Source organism: Fundulus heteroclitus, chromosome 8 (genome assembly GCF_011125445.2).
Source record: "Fundulus heteroclitus isolate FHET01 chromosome 8, MU-UCD_Fhet_4.1, whole genome shotgun sequence".
NCBI lineage: Eukaryota > Metazoa > Chordata > Actinopteri > Cyprinodontiformes > Fundulidae > Fundulus > Fundulus heteroclitus.
In genome coordinates, this window is record NC_046368.1 from 3,953,269 (window position 1) to 3,967,678 (window position 14,410).

At 45.1% G+C, this 14,410-nt stretch overlaps 2 protein-coding genes across 3 annotated transcripts in view; one reads left to right on the forward strand and one right to left on the reverse strand.

Moving 5' to 3' along the window:
* The window catches only part of taf1c (TATA-box binding protein associated factor, RNA polymerase I subunit C), a 13,479-nt gene extending 9,251 nt beyond the window's left edge, over window positions 1-4,228 (forward strand). Inside the window, exons 13-14 of the mRNA XM_036140695.1 lie at window positions 185-1,275; window positions 3,791-4,228. Of these exons, the coding sequence (XP_035996588.1) occupies window positions 185-1,275; window positions 3,791-4,003 (1,304 nt within the window). The 3' untranslated portion in view covers window positions 4,004-4,228. The remainder of the gene's footprint in view (window positions 1-184; window positions 1,276-3,790) is intronic.
* Window positions 4,229-4,762: 534 nt separating this feature from the next.
* Window positions 4,763-13,943, reverse strand: ccng2 (cyclin G2). 2 transcript variants are annotated; one of them, XR_004931507.1, is made up of 9 exons: window positions 13,794-13,943; window positions 12,039-12,173; window positions 11,830-11,967; window positions 11,496-11,746; window positions 9,403-9,481; window positions 9,220-9,318; window positions 8,043-8,242; window positions 5,905-6,096; window positions 4,763-5,866 (listed from the first exon to the last, which is right to left on the reverse strand). XR_004931507.1 is itself a non-coding variant. In XM_036139960.1 (8 exons), the coding sequence occupies exons 2-8, from the start codon at window positions 12,141-12,143 to the stop codon at window positions 5,964-5,966; spliced, it is 1,005 nt and encodes a 334-aa protein (XP_035995853.1). In that variant the 5' UTR covers window positions 12,144-12,173; window positions 13,794-13,943; the 3' UTR covers window positions 4,763-5,963. The 2 variants fall into 2 exon arrangements, 1 of the variants encoding a protein (XP_035995853.1); XM_036139960.1 differs by having other exon boundaries at window positions 4,763-6,096.
* Window positions 13,944-14,410: the final 467 nt, after the last annotated feature.

A 14,410-nucleotide genomic window follows, 5' to 3' on the forward strand; every position in this document is an offset into this window, starting at 1 on the left:
GAGTCCGAGTCCAAGTTCAAGTCATCAGTGCTCAAGTCCAAGTCAAGTCACGAGTCTCTAAATTTAGCTAATGACTCGGACTCCAGTCCTACAACCCTGCCGGCTGTAGGCGGCGCCATGTGGAGGAGAAACGGGCGTTTCCTGTCAGGCTGGGGGGGGTAAATAACCGTCTCTTCTCTCTCAGGGCTGACGGGCTTCCAGGTGAGGGACCGTCTGTGCGTCCTCCAGCTGACGGAGGCGGGGGACGTCTTCTACCAGACGATGGAGCGCCGGCGCCGCGGCGGGGAACCGCCTGAAGCTCCAGAGGCGGCCAGCGACCTCCGACCTCCAGATGTGATGGAAACGTCGCCGTGGCGCCACGCCCACCTGCGACCGGCGGTCTGTGACACGTGGAGCGACGAAGACGTCATCGGGCCGACTCAGGCGCCGGGCGCTCAGACCGTCGTCCCGGAAACCCCCGAGAGGGAGGAGTCAGGGGAGCGAGGGCGGCTGCAGGTTTTCATCAACGATGGGACAGAGGAGGCGAGCGGCGGCGGCGAGGAGGCGGCGGAGCGGCGGGAGGCTCCTGTAACGGCGAGCAGCAGGACGCTGCACACCTGGAAGGTGTGGCTGCAGAAGCTCAGGCAGGCGAGGCAGGAAGCGGCGCACGGCGCGCCGCGTTTCTCCGTCCAGACGCGAGGTCTGCTGCACGCGTCCGACGGCGACGCAGGAGGCGAGGAGCTGAGGCGCCGTCTGAAGCGCCGCATGTGGAGCCGCTCGCTGCTGCTCGGCACCGCCGCCGCCGTCGACCCGGTCCCCGTCCCCCCGCTGGTGGACGCCGAGGCGTGGACGGACCCGGTCAGCGCCCGGCTGACGGTGGCGTGGCGCGGCGAGGACGAGTGGCGGGCGTGGTGGCAGGACCGGCAGGGGCTGAACAGGACGACGAAGATGGAGGCTCTGAGGAGGAAGAGGAGGAGGGAGAAGGAGGCGCGCAGGGCGGCGCGCGGCCACATGGAGCTGACGGGCAGCTTCACCTCCTCCGTCAGCTACCAGACGGAGCTGGACGAGCTCTCCGGCTCCACGGGCTGGTCCTCCGCGGCGAGCCAGGGGGCGTGGTCAGACGGCGAGCTGGCGGCGCTGCTGGAGGGCGACCACGCCGCCGCGGCGCCTCACGATGAAGACGTTCCCCCGCTGACCGCCACGCCGCAGAAAGAGCCGCCCAGCAGGCCCACCACTCCCCAGACCCCGACAGCCAATCAGAGGAGAGGAAGGCCCGGCTGGCTGTACGAGACGCAGGTGAGGACGCAAAGAGACGCCATGTTGCAGCGTGGGAACGGTTTAGTTCAGGTGTTTAACACATGGGAGCTAAAAGTTAGTAAGATCTTCTTCAAATTAGTGAATTTGTCTAGAGCTGAACAATTAATCGCATTTTCAATATAATCATGATCTAAAAAAACACAATTTCCAAATCGCAGAGTCAGCAATTTTTGGCTATGTAACAATTAGGGAATCAGACGCGTCCATTAGGTGTTGGTAAAATGTTTAAAGTGGGTTTGCCTCCACATGGAAGGGAAGACAGTTGCAGCAGTGAGATAATCTAATTTTATTACTTGTATTAGAGTTTATATAATCATACATAGCATTAAGTACAGGTCAATCAGTTTAATACATAGACTTGCTTGTTGGTTGCACTTTATGTTCAACAAGGATTGATGTCCAAATCAACTAAAAGCTGTTCTCTTGAATAATATTCTGATTAATAGAAACATTAAAAGTTCTTGTTTTAAATAGTTCTTGTTTACAAACATCTTTATTTAGACGCCATTTTTGTTGCTTGTGGTTAACGCAGAGAAAAGTCAAAATTGCAATTTTGATTAAAATATATCGTAGGCAGAACGCAATCATTTCTGCTCTGAGTTTAGATGCTGCGGGTCTTTTAGCAACTAATCTGCACAGCGAGGAAACAAAATGATTTGTTGTTTGTATATGTTTAAAAAGACATGATAAATTAAACTGGGGAAAAAAATCACATTAAATCGCAATATTAAGAAAAAAAATCGCAATTAGATTATTTCCCAAAATCGTTCAGCCCTAAATTTGTCCTTAATTAAAGCAGGAAAATAAGATTATCTGCCAGTGGAATAAATTAACTCATCTCCATCATCTTATTTTAAGTGGAGTTTATCTAATTGTCTTATTTTAGGGGTCAAAATACTTGTTTCATTGGCAGATAATATTATTTTCCTGCTCAAATTAAGGACAAATTCACTCATTTGAAGAAGATTTTACCTTAAGGTCCTTTTCTGCAGAGTAACGTCCTGCTTTAAAGCCACAAAGCTGCATCCAGCACATTTAAACTGGCTGGTTTAGTGGCCCAGCTCGGCTTTTTAAGCGTGGATTAAATGGCTGCAGGTGTTTTTACGGGAAGCCGGTCCAGAACCTTTAAAGTCCGGTTAAAGGTTCGGATCTGTTTATGATCGCCCTCCTGTGAAAAGGGCCAGCTGTAGAGTTGATGCATCACCAGCGTACCTGTTCTGCTGCAGCTATAAAAGATTCAAACATTTCTCTCCATCGTGGCTAAATGATGCACGGCTGAAATTTATTGTTAACATGTTTAAAGTTTAGTTTTGTCTCTGGATGTTTGACCGTTTCCTTTAAAGGTGCATGAAAAAAAATAAACTTTAGGATCAGGAAACCAAGAATGATGAAGACAGTGGAGGATTGTAATTTACTCAACGTCGCCACAAAACCTATTCTTTAACTCTGAATTTATCTAATTAAACATCTAATGTCAACAGTTTTTTTAAAGGTGCATAGCCACTATATTTTACTTTATTTATTTATACGTCAGCAGCTCCCTGTGGCTGCATACAAAGTTTTTATGAAAGATTATCACGTCCTGCTGGCGTATTAGTTGTTATTTTGGTCTTTTATGCTTTGTTTTTGCTCAATTTGTTAGTAATTAAAGCCTTTAGTGTTTATTTACAATAACAGAGGAAGTACGTACTGAGCATGTGCAGCAGGGGCTAAAACATGGTAGCGGCTAACGGCTATTAGCATCTCCCAGTGAAACATTGAAGAAAGGTCCAAGATTCAGTGGGAAAAACACAAATAAATGATTCCTAGAGGCAAAAACCTGGAATGTCTCTGGGAATCCAGTCTGAACGTTGGTGTTCACTGAAGCTAAACCTGCCGAGGCTCAGATGTGACGCAGAGTTGACTGATGTGAGTAAATGTTCTGATATGAGGCTCTTAGAGTTGCTGTAGATCGTTTATTTAATTAATAACGTTGGTCTTCTTCACGCTGAGCTGCTGCTTTACTGTGAGGCATTACAGAAGATCTGGCTCAGTTTAGCATTATTTAATTTTGATTTATTAATTAAGCAAACTGGCATTATGGTAGTTCTGTGATACTGCCACTAGATGGCGCCACGTCTGTTTATATCTGGTCAGTTGTTGGGTTTTATTTAGGCTCAAAAAGGAGCATCAACACATTATCAGGACGGACGCTTGGTGTATATAACTTTAATGATGATAAAACTGTTTTTGGTCTTTTTTAATAAGCTTATAACGTGGCTATGTACCTTTAAACTGGTTGGGAATTTTTTTTTTTTGTAAATAAAAATAAAAACTTATGCTTATGTGTGCATAAGCTTCTCTAACACCAGAACAACCCGTTTAACCAACGTTGATTGATACAAATCTCACTTTTCTCCACACTGGATTCGAGATAAAAGCCGGGCTCCGGCTCTGATGCGGCGTCGGGTCACAGAACCAATCAGAACCGTCTCTCTCTCTCTTGTGTTCCCAGGACGGGCCGTCCCAGAGCAGCGGGCCGCCTCTTCGTCCCGTCGCCTCCTCCTCTTCCTCTCAGCTCCCCGGGTCCCAGCCCGCCTCCCTGAGGCCGACCTTCTCCTCGCTGGGCGACTCCCAGTTCCTGTCCCCCATCAGGGCTTCACAGAGCCAGCGTGGGCCGTCGCAGTCCTCCCAACCCAAGAAGAAGAAGTCTCGGATGGGGTTCTGAGGATGATGGGGCGGTTTTGGACATTTTCTTTATCTTTTTATCGCGGTGAGTACAACCTGAACGCTGAGGAACCGGCTGACCTGTTGTTCTGTTCTGGTTTAAATTGGACCTGCTGTGCTGCGATAAGTTTTCAGTCTGGCCTCTGTACTGGTTGATAATTGATGTTTTCCACCCAGAGAGTTTGGATTTGTCCAAATAAACGTACATCTGGACAAAGAAACGCCACATTTTACTGTCTGTTCGTGTGTTTGTTGCCTGCAGTCTGGGTTTTTGAGCTCTTAGAAGTTTTATTTGAGCGACATTGAGCCGTTAGAGGGCAGCGTGGGTCGTTATTTTCCGCCTGTGGCGTTCCTCAGGGATGAGCCTCTGGTCCCCGTTTCTTCTTATTTATACGTTTCTTCTGGTTTATTCTGGAGTCTGATCTCATTTTATGCAGATGACGCTCAGCTGTGCCGCCTATAAACCAAACCCCAGCAGTATTGTGAACAAATCACGCTACGGTGGCCTATTTAGGACAAACGTGACACTTTTTCTGCTTTTTTTCTGGAATAAATTATTGATTTTTCAGGTCAAAGTGGAGAGAAATGAACAGCAGACAGTTGATTTAAAAATAGCCTTTTTATAAGATTTTTCTTTTTCAGTACTTGTGACAAAAACAGAATAAATAACTCGCTATCTACAAAGATCTATTAACAGCTTTTTTTTTTTTTTGTACATCATTTACAGTTTTACAGGTTTTTGTATAAACATTTTTTCCACTTTTTTTGACACATTCAGCATTATTTAGTTTCAAACAACATTCTCACTTTTTAAGTTAAGCTACATCGGCATGTTTACCAGAAACCGGATCACAACTACAGCCTACGCACGCCTCCTCCATTTAACACTTAAACACATAGAAAATAAAAACTGTGCAAAGAAAACCAGGAAGCTTAAAGCGGCAGCGGCGGTAGTTTTGTGTTATTTACGTTAAATCGGCCGACGCGGGACCATCAGGAAGTGGACGAACAGTTCAGGCATCAGGACGTAGATTAAAAAACGACGGCGGCTGCTGCTTTAACCTCCTGCACACAGCTGCAGGTTGATAACAGGCAAAATAAAAGTTTTACGGGCTCAGCGGTCCCGTTCTGGCAGGTTGTCTCTGTCTGCAGCCTGGTCTGACGTCAGGATGAGCTTCTTAAAGGCGCAGAGATCATTTTCCAGACGTCAGGATGAGCTTCTTAAAGGCGCAGAGATCATTTTCCAGACGTCAGGATGAGCTTCTTAAAGGCGCAGAGATCATTTTCCAGACGTCAGGATGAGCTTCTTAAAGGCGCAGAGATCATTTTTCCAGACGTCAGGATGAGCTTCTTAAAGGCGCAGAGATCATTTTCCAGACGTCAGGATGAGCTTCTTAAAGGCGCAGAGATCATCTCCCAGACGTCAGGATGAGCTTCTTAAAGGCGCAGAGATCATTTTCCAGACGTCAGGATGAGCTTCTTAAAGGCGCAGAGATCATCTCCCAGACGTCAGGATGAGCTTCTTAAAGGCGCAGAGATCATTTTCCAGACGTCAGGATGAGCTTCTTAAAGGCGCAGAGATCCTCTTCCAGACGTCAGGATGAGCTTCTTAAAGGCGCAGAGATCCTCTTCCAGACGTCAGGATGAGCTTCTTAAAGGCGCAGAGATCCTCTTCCAGACGTCAGGATGAGCTTCTTAAAGGCGCAGAGATCATTTTTCCAGACGTCAGGATGAGCTTCTTAAAGGCGCAGAGATCATTTTTTCAGACGTCATGATGAGCTTCTTAAAGGCGCAGAGATCATTTTCCAGACGTCACTCCGACATCCTGGAATGTCTCTAAATGCACAGAACCAGTCTACAAACCAAGCTCTACGTCTGGCGCTTCTCCTCCGGCGGCGGAGCTTTAATAGAAAAATAAAGAGCCGGGACGGACAGCCGGGCACGGCGGGGGGGCGGAGCCTTCAGGCGTGGAGGTATTGGCGGTGCTTTTGGCGGCGGAAGTGCAGCGGGAAGAACGGGCCTTCGGCGTCGCTGCCCAGGGAGCTGCTGAGCGACTCCTCGCCGGAGCTCATGGCGTCTTCACAGGAGTCGTCACTGTGGAGCAAACAGACGGTCAGAGGAGGAGCAGACGACGGCGCCACCTAGAGGCCGTTCTGATCCTAACCAGACGGAGGAAAGCTTTTAGAAATAACGGCCTCGGCGGCTCGGAGTTTCATCGTTTGGCTTAACGAGATCTTTATCTGGACGGGTTTAATTCTCCAGGTTATTCTTTGTCTCTTTATCTCGTAATAACGTGACCAGGAATGCTGCCGGTGCGATTATCTGGAGCTTTACCTGCTATTATCGGCTTTTTAACCTCGTTTAGTTGTTGTTCTCTAAGTTTCAGCGTCTCAGTAACATATAAACTATATTTGGTTTATGTCGTCCAGCCGGTGGAAAGAGGAAACCTGATAGTTTCGGTTTTGCACCAAAACATGGAGTCTCTGCTCATAATGTGGAGAGAACTCGTTAAAAATGGTTCCAGCAAGGATTTCTCTACATTATTTTACACTGCAAAAAGAGAACTAGATGTCAAATTCTCTTGAATTTAGTGTTTTTGTCGTTCATTTGAGCAATTAAACAAGATTATCTGCCAGTGGAATTAGTATTTTTACTGCTAAAATAAGATAATTAGACATATTCACTTAAAATAGGGTGATGATGATGAGTTGTTCCTATTTTAAGTAGGGCTGAACAATTAATCGCATTTTCAATATAATCGCGATTAAAAAAAAAAAAACGCAATTTCCAAATCGCAGAGTCTGCAATTTTTGGCTATGTAACAATCAGGGAATTAGAAACGTCCATTAGGTGTTGGTAAAATGTTTAAAGTGGGTTTGCCTCCACATGGAAGGGAAGACAGTTGCAGCAGTGAGACAATCTAATTTTATTACTTGTTTTAGAGTTTATATAATCATACATAGCATTAAGTACAGGTCAATCAGTTTAATACATAGACTTGCTTGTTGGATGCACTTTATGTTCAACAAGGATTGATGTCCAAATCAACTAAAAGCTGTTCTCTTGAATAATATTCTGATTAATAGAAACATTAAAAATTCTTGTTTTAAATAGTCCTTGTTTACAAACATCTTTATTTAGAGGCCATTTTTGTTGCTTGTGGTTAACGCAGAGAAAAGTCAAAATTGCAATTTTGGTTAAAATATATTGTAGGCAGAACGCAATCATTTCTGCTCTGAGTTTAGATGCTGCGGGTCTTTTAGCAACTAATCTGCACAGCGAGGAAACAAAATGATTTGTTGTTTGTATATGTTTAATAAGACATGATAAATTAAACTGGGGAAAAAAAAAATCGCAATATTAAGAAAAAAAAAATCGCAATTAGATTATTTTCCAAAATCGTTCAGCCCTAATTTTAAGTGTAAGAATTTTATTCCACTGGCAGATCGTCTTATTTACGAGCTCAAATCAAGTGCAGATACACTTAATAAAAGACAAATTGACTTATTTTTAGCTCCTCTTTGCAGTGCAGAAGTTCAGACGTCAACTAATCAGGATTCTCTGCATGATTTTAGGTCAGACGTCTGATTCAGCGTTTAGGAACGACTCAGAATCTGCTTCCTTCAGCTGTGACGGGCGAAGCGGAGCAGGAAGGAAAGTGAAACATCAGCCGTGGGGTCAGCTGACCCAGAGACGCCGTTTCTGGGTCAGCTGACCCAGAGACGGCGTCTCTGGGTCAGCTGACCCAAACGCGCTGAGTCAGGCGGGATGTTGGGTAACGGGGTGACGTGGTTGAAACGGCGGGCGAGGCCGTGATCAGCTGCTTGCTCAGAGCCGTGACGCCTCGCTGCCTGCAGGCCGTGCCCAGGTGACGCTCTGAGGGCGCGGCCAGGTGACGCTCTGAGGGCGCGGCCAGGTGACGCTCTGAGGGCGCGGCCGTCTGCGTTTCGTCTGAAATTCCTGTGACAGTCGAGCCTTCCTGAGGCACGTTTGCTATTTAATCAGCAGCCAAAGCAGCGGGGGGGCGTGTACGGCCTCACCTCTCGCTCTCGTCCCAGCAGTCCTCTGGGATGGTGGGCAGCTCGGGCGCGCTGCGGTGGCTGTGCAGGTTCTGGGCGGTGCGGCGCGACACGATCCACTGCAGCTTCCTGTGGTCGGGCTTGCTGCATTTGGGCGAGGCGTAGTCGCTCAGGCAGCGGGCCACTCGCTCGCCCCACCGCTGCAGCTCCGCGTCGGCGATCTGGAAGCAGAGAGAGAGGAACGCTGAGGAACGGGTCCAGAACCGGGTTTATACAGGAATGAGCTGACATTTAATGCTCTTAGGAATAATTTAATGACTTTTAATTAGGGCTGGGCGATATGGATTAAAAAATAAATCTCAGATTTTATCATACTAAATCCGATTAATCGATTTTTTTTCCTCCTTTTTGTTTCATAAAAAGAAATTATTTTAAAACCTTGCTTTTTATGTCAAGCATTTCTTCAGGGAGTTGACCTGAATTCAAAGTGCAACTAAAAACAAGCTGTGAAACATGCTTGTAAAACAAGATGGCAGCCGTGCCATTATAAACAATGAAAATATAACAAAACATTTGCTGCTGGTGGTATTACACATTGAGCTAAGAACAGGCTTCACTGCACTTGTGAAAATTCAAACTAAGTAAAAAAAAAAAAAAAAAAGGAAATGAAGTATCTCGTATTATGGTAAAAAAAAAAAAAAGTTTCCACTTAACAATATTTTGACAATAATTTTGCCTAAACATATATTCAGCATCACATGCTGTTCTCTTCATGGAAACCCAATGAGTGTATTGGCAAAATAAAATCCAGATTTTCCAAAAAATGAAATCTTAAAGAATTGTAAATTGGAATTAATCGATTAAATGGATTTATCGCCCAGCTCTACTTTTAATGACCCTGCAGAACCGGACCTGCGGGCCGATCAGCTGCTCGGTGCAGGAATGTCAGCAATGACATAGAAACTGAATTCCTGAGCTGCTTGTGGACTCTTAGAACAAAACGCCTTGGTCTGCTGCTGCTAAATCTGTGCCACCATACGCAGGAGATTAAACGGTAAATAAACACGTTAAACTCTAATTATCAGGATTTAAGTACATAAACAGTCTGAAGCCCCCTTCACATGTGATTCATTGATCTGAGCCGTCGTGTTTTCACGCTGCTGGGACCCCTAAGGAGCTTATCCCCCCCCAGACGTACCTTCAGGTGTCTTTGGATGTGGAAGGCTATCTCCAGCATGTCCTCTGACTGGATGCTCTCCATCTCCTGCCTGAGAAGAGCCAGGGCCAGGACGGAGGGCTGGAGGGACGGGCAGAGAGAGAGAGCGGATCAGGACGGCTGTGGGAGCAGAGGAAGCGCTCCAGACCGGCGGTTCAGTCCTACCTTTGCTTTGGAGAAGGAGATCCGACACAGACAGGCTTTGAGTTGAGCTTCCAGCTTCTCCAGGCTCAGGCTCTCCTTCCTGTTCACACAGAGAAGCGTCAGAATCACATTTTTCTGCACACTGCAGCATCTCTGCAGGTTTTTTAACGGCGTTTAAATCATGAAGAACGAGCTCAGCGTTTAAAACTTTGCAGGGTTCCCGCGGATCCTTAAAAAGTCTTAAAAGGCATTGAATTCTGTATTATAAAACTAAGGCCTTAATTGGCATTAAAATGTCTTAAATCAGTCTTTCTTAGGTCTTAAAATTGTTACCAGGTCATAAATAGGATTTAATTTTTGTAATCCTTACCAAACGGTAAAATAATTGACACAATTATATATTTTTTATTTTACAGAACGGCTCAATGTAACCATTATTGGTTCCTTTCCGATAGCGGAACCAATAAAAACTGTTGCGGCCGAACCAAAGCTGCGAAAAAGAGTTGGCACTGGTTATATTGTGGTTTTTAAAACTGATTTATAGTTTATTTTAGTAGGGAACAAAACAAAGTCTGTGAATTCAGTTCAGTAGTTGTTAAAAATATATCTGTAATTTGTGTGTTTTTTTTTTAGCTTTCTTCCTTTAGGGAATGTTTTTCAAAATTTTAAACATGTCTACTGGGCCAGAAAATAATGGTTTATGTTAAAATAAACATTTGGGTGAAGTTGTCGCAACCAGGTTTATCTGGTTTATCGTGAAGTTAGTATTAACTTTTTATTTCAAGTGGCATTAAAAAGGTCTTAAAGTCTTGAATTTCACTTGCCTTACGCTGTAGGAACACTGCTTTGTCTGCTTTTCAGCTCTGTGACGCTGACCTGGTGCTTTTACCGCGAGTTTCTCATTTAACCGGCCTGAAGACGCAACAAAGCAGCTTCAGGGATCTTTTATCATTTCTTCCTCAGGATCGAAGAAGAAATGATAAAAAAAAAAAAGAAGTAATGATTTGAGATGAAAGTCTAGTTTTTAACGGCGTGTAAATCAGGATTTAGCTCCTGTTATCTCAGATTTGTTCTGGGTCCGGTAAAGTCCGCTCTAGCAGAAACTGCACGTTCTGTTCAGTCCCTGCAGAATGAAAACAGGCCTGGTTACGTAAGCAGCTGCTGAGAGACGCCCTTATCAGCGCCTGCTGCCCTACATCTCAGCCTGCAGCAGCCGGGCCGGCCGACTGTTGGCGGTTTGTAAACGGACAATTTTACGAAGAAATTCTCCACGGTCCCTGCGCCTCCTGATGACGTCACATTATGGCAACACCACTCAAACAAACTACATAGAGCCCGCAGTCTGCATTTGTAACGAATCAATTTTATTAAGTTAATTTAGCGGTTTCTTTTTTCTCAAAAGCTTGAACAAATATTCAAGCCATTTTACAAAAAAATTAAAATCTAATATTTCACAATTGGCTCAATGTTTGAAAGAATATTGTTAACAAAAATGGAAGGGCTAGCCAGACTAGTTTATCCAGCATATATCTTAAATGTACCAAAATACCACAATAAAAAAAAAAATCAAATTCATCACAATTTCATGTGGAATAATAAAAAAACATGTGTTCAGAAAGAACAACATCAGTACAAAAAGGAGGAATGAACGTTATTGATTTTAAAGTGATGAATGCCGTGATAAAATTAAATTTGGCTGCTGACTTTTATTAAAAATGAAATTACTTTATGGTTTAGTTTCCCTTCACAACTTAAAAAACAATTGGAGGAATTAAATTTCTCTAAGGTTGTAACTTTGATCCTGCAAAATTACCGATAAAATTGTCAGACTACCACACAAGTATTCCAAAATGTTAAAGGTTTTCATGCCTCGACTAATTTACAGGAAAATAACCGTAAATTAACAAAATAAAATTGATTTGTAACAAATGGAGACCGCGGGCGTAATGTAGTTTGTTTGAGTGGAGTTGCCATATGCAGAACCCCAGGCCTGGATCTGACCCCCAATGGAGGTTTGAGTGTTAAACACAGCAGAAAATGGAAAATTTTCCCCGTTTCTGCGTGGAAGCTGAAGCGTTTCCTGCTGACAGCGGCGCTGCGTGGCGGGGGCTGACCTGTAGGTGGCGTGCGTGAGCGTGATCTGGTGGTAGAGCTGCAGGAACGTTAAGGCGGTCACGGCTTTGGACTTGAAGCGCAGCTTCTCGGCGACGATCTTCTCCATGCGGCACAGGTCGGAGACGGTGAAGCGGCACTGGCCGATGCGGATGAGCTCGCCGCTGGCCGTCTGGTTGCACTCCTCCTCCGTCTCTCTGGCCGCCATGTGGAGGCAGCTGAGGCTCACGCAGGACAGGTGTTTGGGCTGGACCTGAGGGGGGGGGGAGCAGGTGGAGGTGAGACAGGCGGTTCAGACTGAAGCGGAGGCCGGGCGGCGGTGGGGGGGAACCGTACCCTCATCATGGCCAGGAATCTGTCCAGCAGGCTGACGGCCAGGACGAAGGTCTGCGTGCTGAAACCGAAGAAGCTGGTGAGGCTCCACAGGTCCTCCACCGTCACGTCTCTGCTCCTGGCTGTGATCTGCCCGGCGCTCTGAGGAGCAGAGGAGCTTCGGTCAGTCTCAGGACGGAGCGCCTCCGGCACACGGAGGAGGCGCCGCTCACCTGCTCTGCCGACACGATGAGGTTCAGGCCCGTCTCTCTGGGCAGGAAGTCGGCCTCCTGCTCGTAGTTGGCCCTCAGCTCCTTCATCAGCCTCACCGCCTCCATCTTTGACTGTTTTCCTCCGCGGTTCAGACCCTGCAGAGAACACGAGACGTTAGGCGGGTTCACCGCGGTCCGGGTCGGCGCTCCAACCCCGCAGCATGACGCTGCCACCGCCGCCGTGGAGACGTGTGTGTGCAGCGTCGCCGTGTTCTACCTCAGATCTGCCTCATAAAAAGTCTGCTGGTTAAATGCACTCCGCACTTTTCAGATGTGTTGTTTCCTCTCTGAACACCTTGGCTGAGGTTCTGTGGGCTCAGGTAAAAACCTGCTGGAGGGTTCGTTATGTAACTCAGAGCCGAGCCCATCCCACTTCCCCCAGCTGGAGCCGGTGTCAGATTTCCTCTGGTAGACGCCTCCTCTGCCTGACCCACAACACAAACCTGCTTTTTTTTTATTTAAAAATAACCTCTCTGCTTCATATTTAACCTCAGCAAACATCTTTATAGCCAAACTTCTCTGGGTTTTAGCTGCTGAAATGCTCCCTGAACGTCAAACTGGGCTTGAACCCTGTTTGTTACCCAGAGTGGGGGGAGGGGAGGTTTTTTTTTTTTAACGTCTACAACAACATCCCCTCGCTTTAGAAACCCAACAATCACACATCTTAGTTTGTTGTCGTCACATTCAGCAGAAATCAGTGAGAAATGGGAAAAAAATGTCCTTTAATATTTCATAAACAAGAATGTATTTCAAGCTGAAGTCGGCTTCTGGTTGGGCCACACAAACAAGGTAAAGGTCAAAATGTTTCTGGATCTATTCATATCTGTTTAAAATCCACAGATATGTTAAATAATTCGACCAGTAATAATAATAAAATAGGCTAAATGTGGCTCTTTGCTGCAATCTAAACCAGCTAAAGTTCAAATATCAGCAGTAATCTTCTTCTATTGTGGCTTCAGTTGTTTTAAACTAAGATTTATGCTGTGAAACCAACATTTTCTGATTTCTCCGGCTCCGAGAACACAAACATTATACAGGTTACAACGTAATTTATTTATATTTTATGTATTTTCACAGAAGAATAATCCAGATCAGATTTAGAGGAATTTAATATTTTAAACCTCTGGGTTCTGAGATGACAGAATAAACACTAAACTTGGCTTGTTTTTAAAAAACAACAAAAGGTTTAAGGGGTCAGAAATGTTTTTTTTTTTTTGAGGAATTTAAATTTAGAGGAAGAACAATTTAGGAAATTAAACATTTTTACACCGAGATCTAGCCTTTTTTCACCAACAAGATGAAGTCTTCATGGGTCAGAAATTGTTTTCTTCTTATTTATTTCTTTTTGTTAATCATGTATGTTTTTACCGTTTCAAGTATTTTGTATTTTTAAACTGAAGCTGATATAAAATAATCTGGTTTTGTTGAAGCCTTTCACTGAGGGCTCCGAGGCGGAAGCTATCTTCATCGTCGACCCAGAGTTTATTTTGTGTTCATGAAACAAAAACATAACTATACCTACTCTAACAGGATTAACACAGAAACATTGACGCTAAAACATATATTTAAATAAAGGACGGTCGTTTACTTCCTGATTCTCTCTCTTTTATTTCTTTCTCTGCTAAAACTGAAACGAAGCTTGGTGTTTTCCCTGTGAATACTCGGTGTCAGAAGGACCTAAAACGCTGGAAAATGGCTTTTAAACGGCTCCCCTACCTGTTAATTCTGGTTAAAGCCACATTTCTGTCCTCTTCTCTCGGTTCTTGTCGTTTATTCCTTCCAGTCTTCTCTGTTCTTCTCCTCCTTTTCTCTTTTCTTCTGCCTTTTGTTGACGTTCAGTGAAGCCCCGCCCACACATCCTGGCCAAACCGCAACAGCCAATCACAGCCTTGTTTGACCCGAGAGACCGCCTGCTCCAACGGTTGGTCTCGGAAATAAACGCATATAACTAACGTTTTACCAGCGTATTTTGCTTTATTTTAATAATTTCAATCGATACAAAGCTTTGAGGCTCATTATCAACCTTGGATCTGTTGAAAAATCGAACGAGTGGCGGAAAAATTAAATCTGTTACGCGAGACGCACCTCTTTGTGACTGATGTTTCCGTTAGCCAATCAGCGACGAGGGGTCTCTTGCGTTCAAATAGTCCGCCCAAAATTCTGCATTTTGATTGGTCGCCATGAACACAAGTTCCCAACGCAACCTGGACATTACGTAGTTCTCTTTGACAGCCTTTTAACAACTGCTTTCGGCAAAGCTTTCCAGCAAATCTCAAAAACAGCGTCTGTTATCGTCAGAAACGCTGCTGGCTGCACTGGGAGTCCAGAGCTTA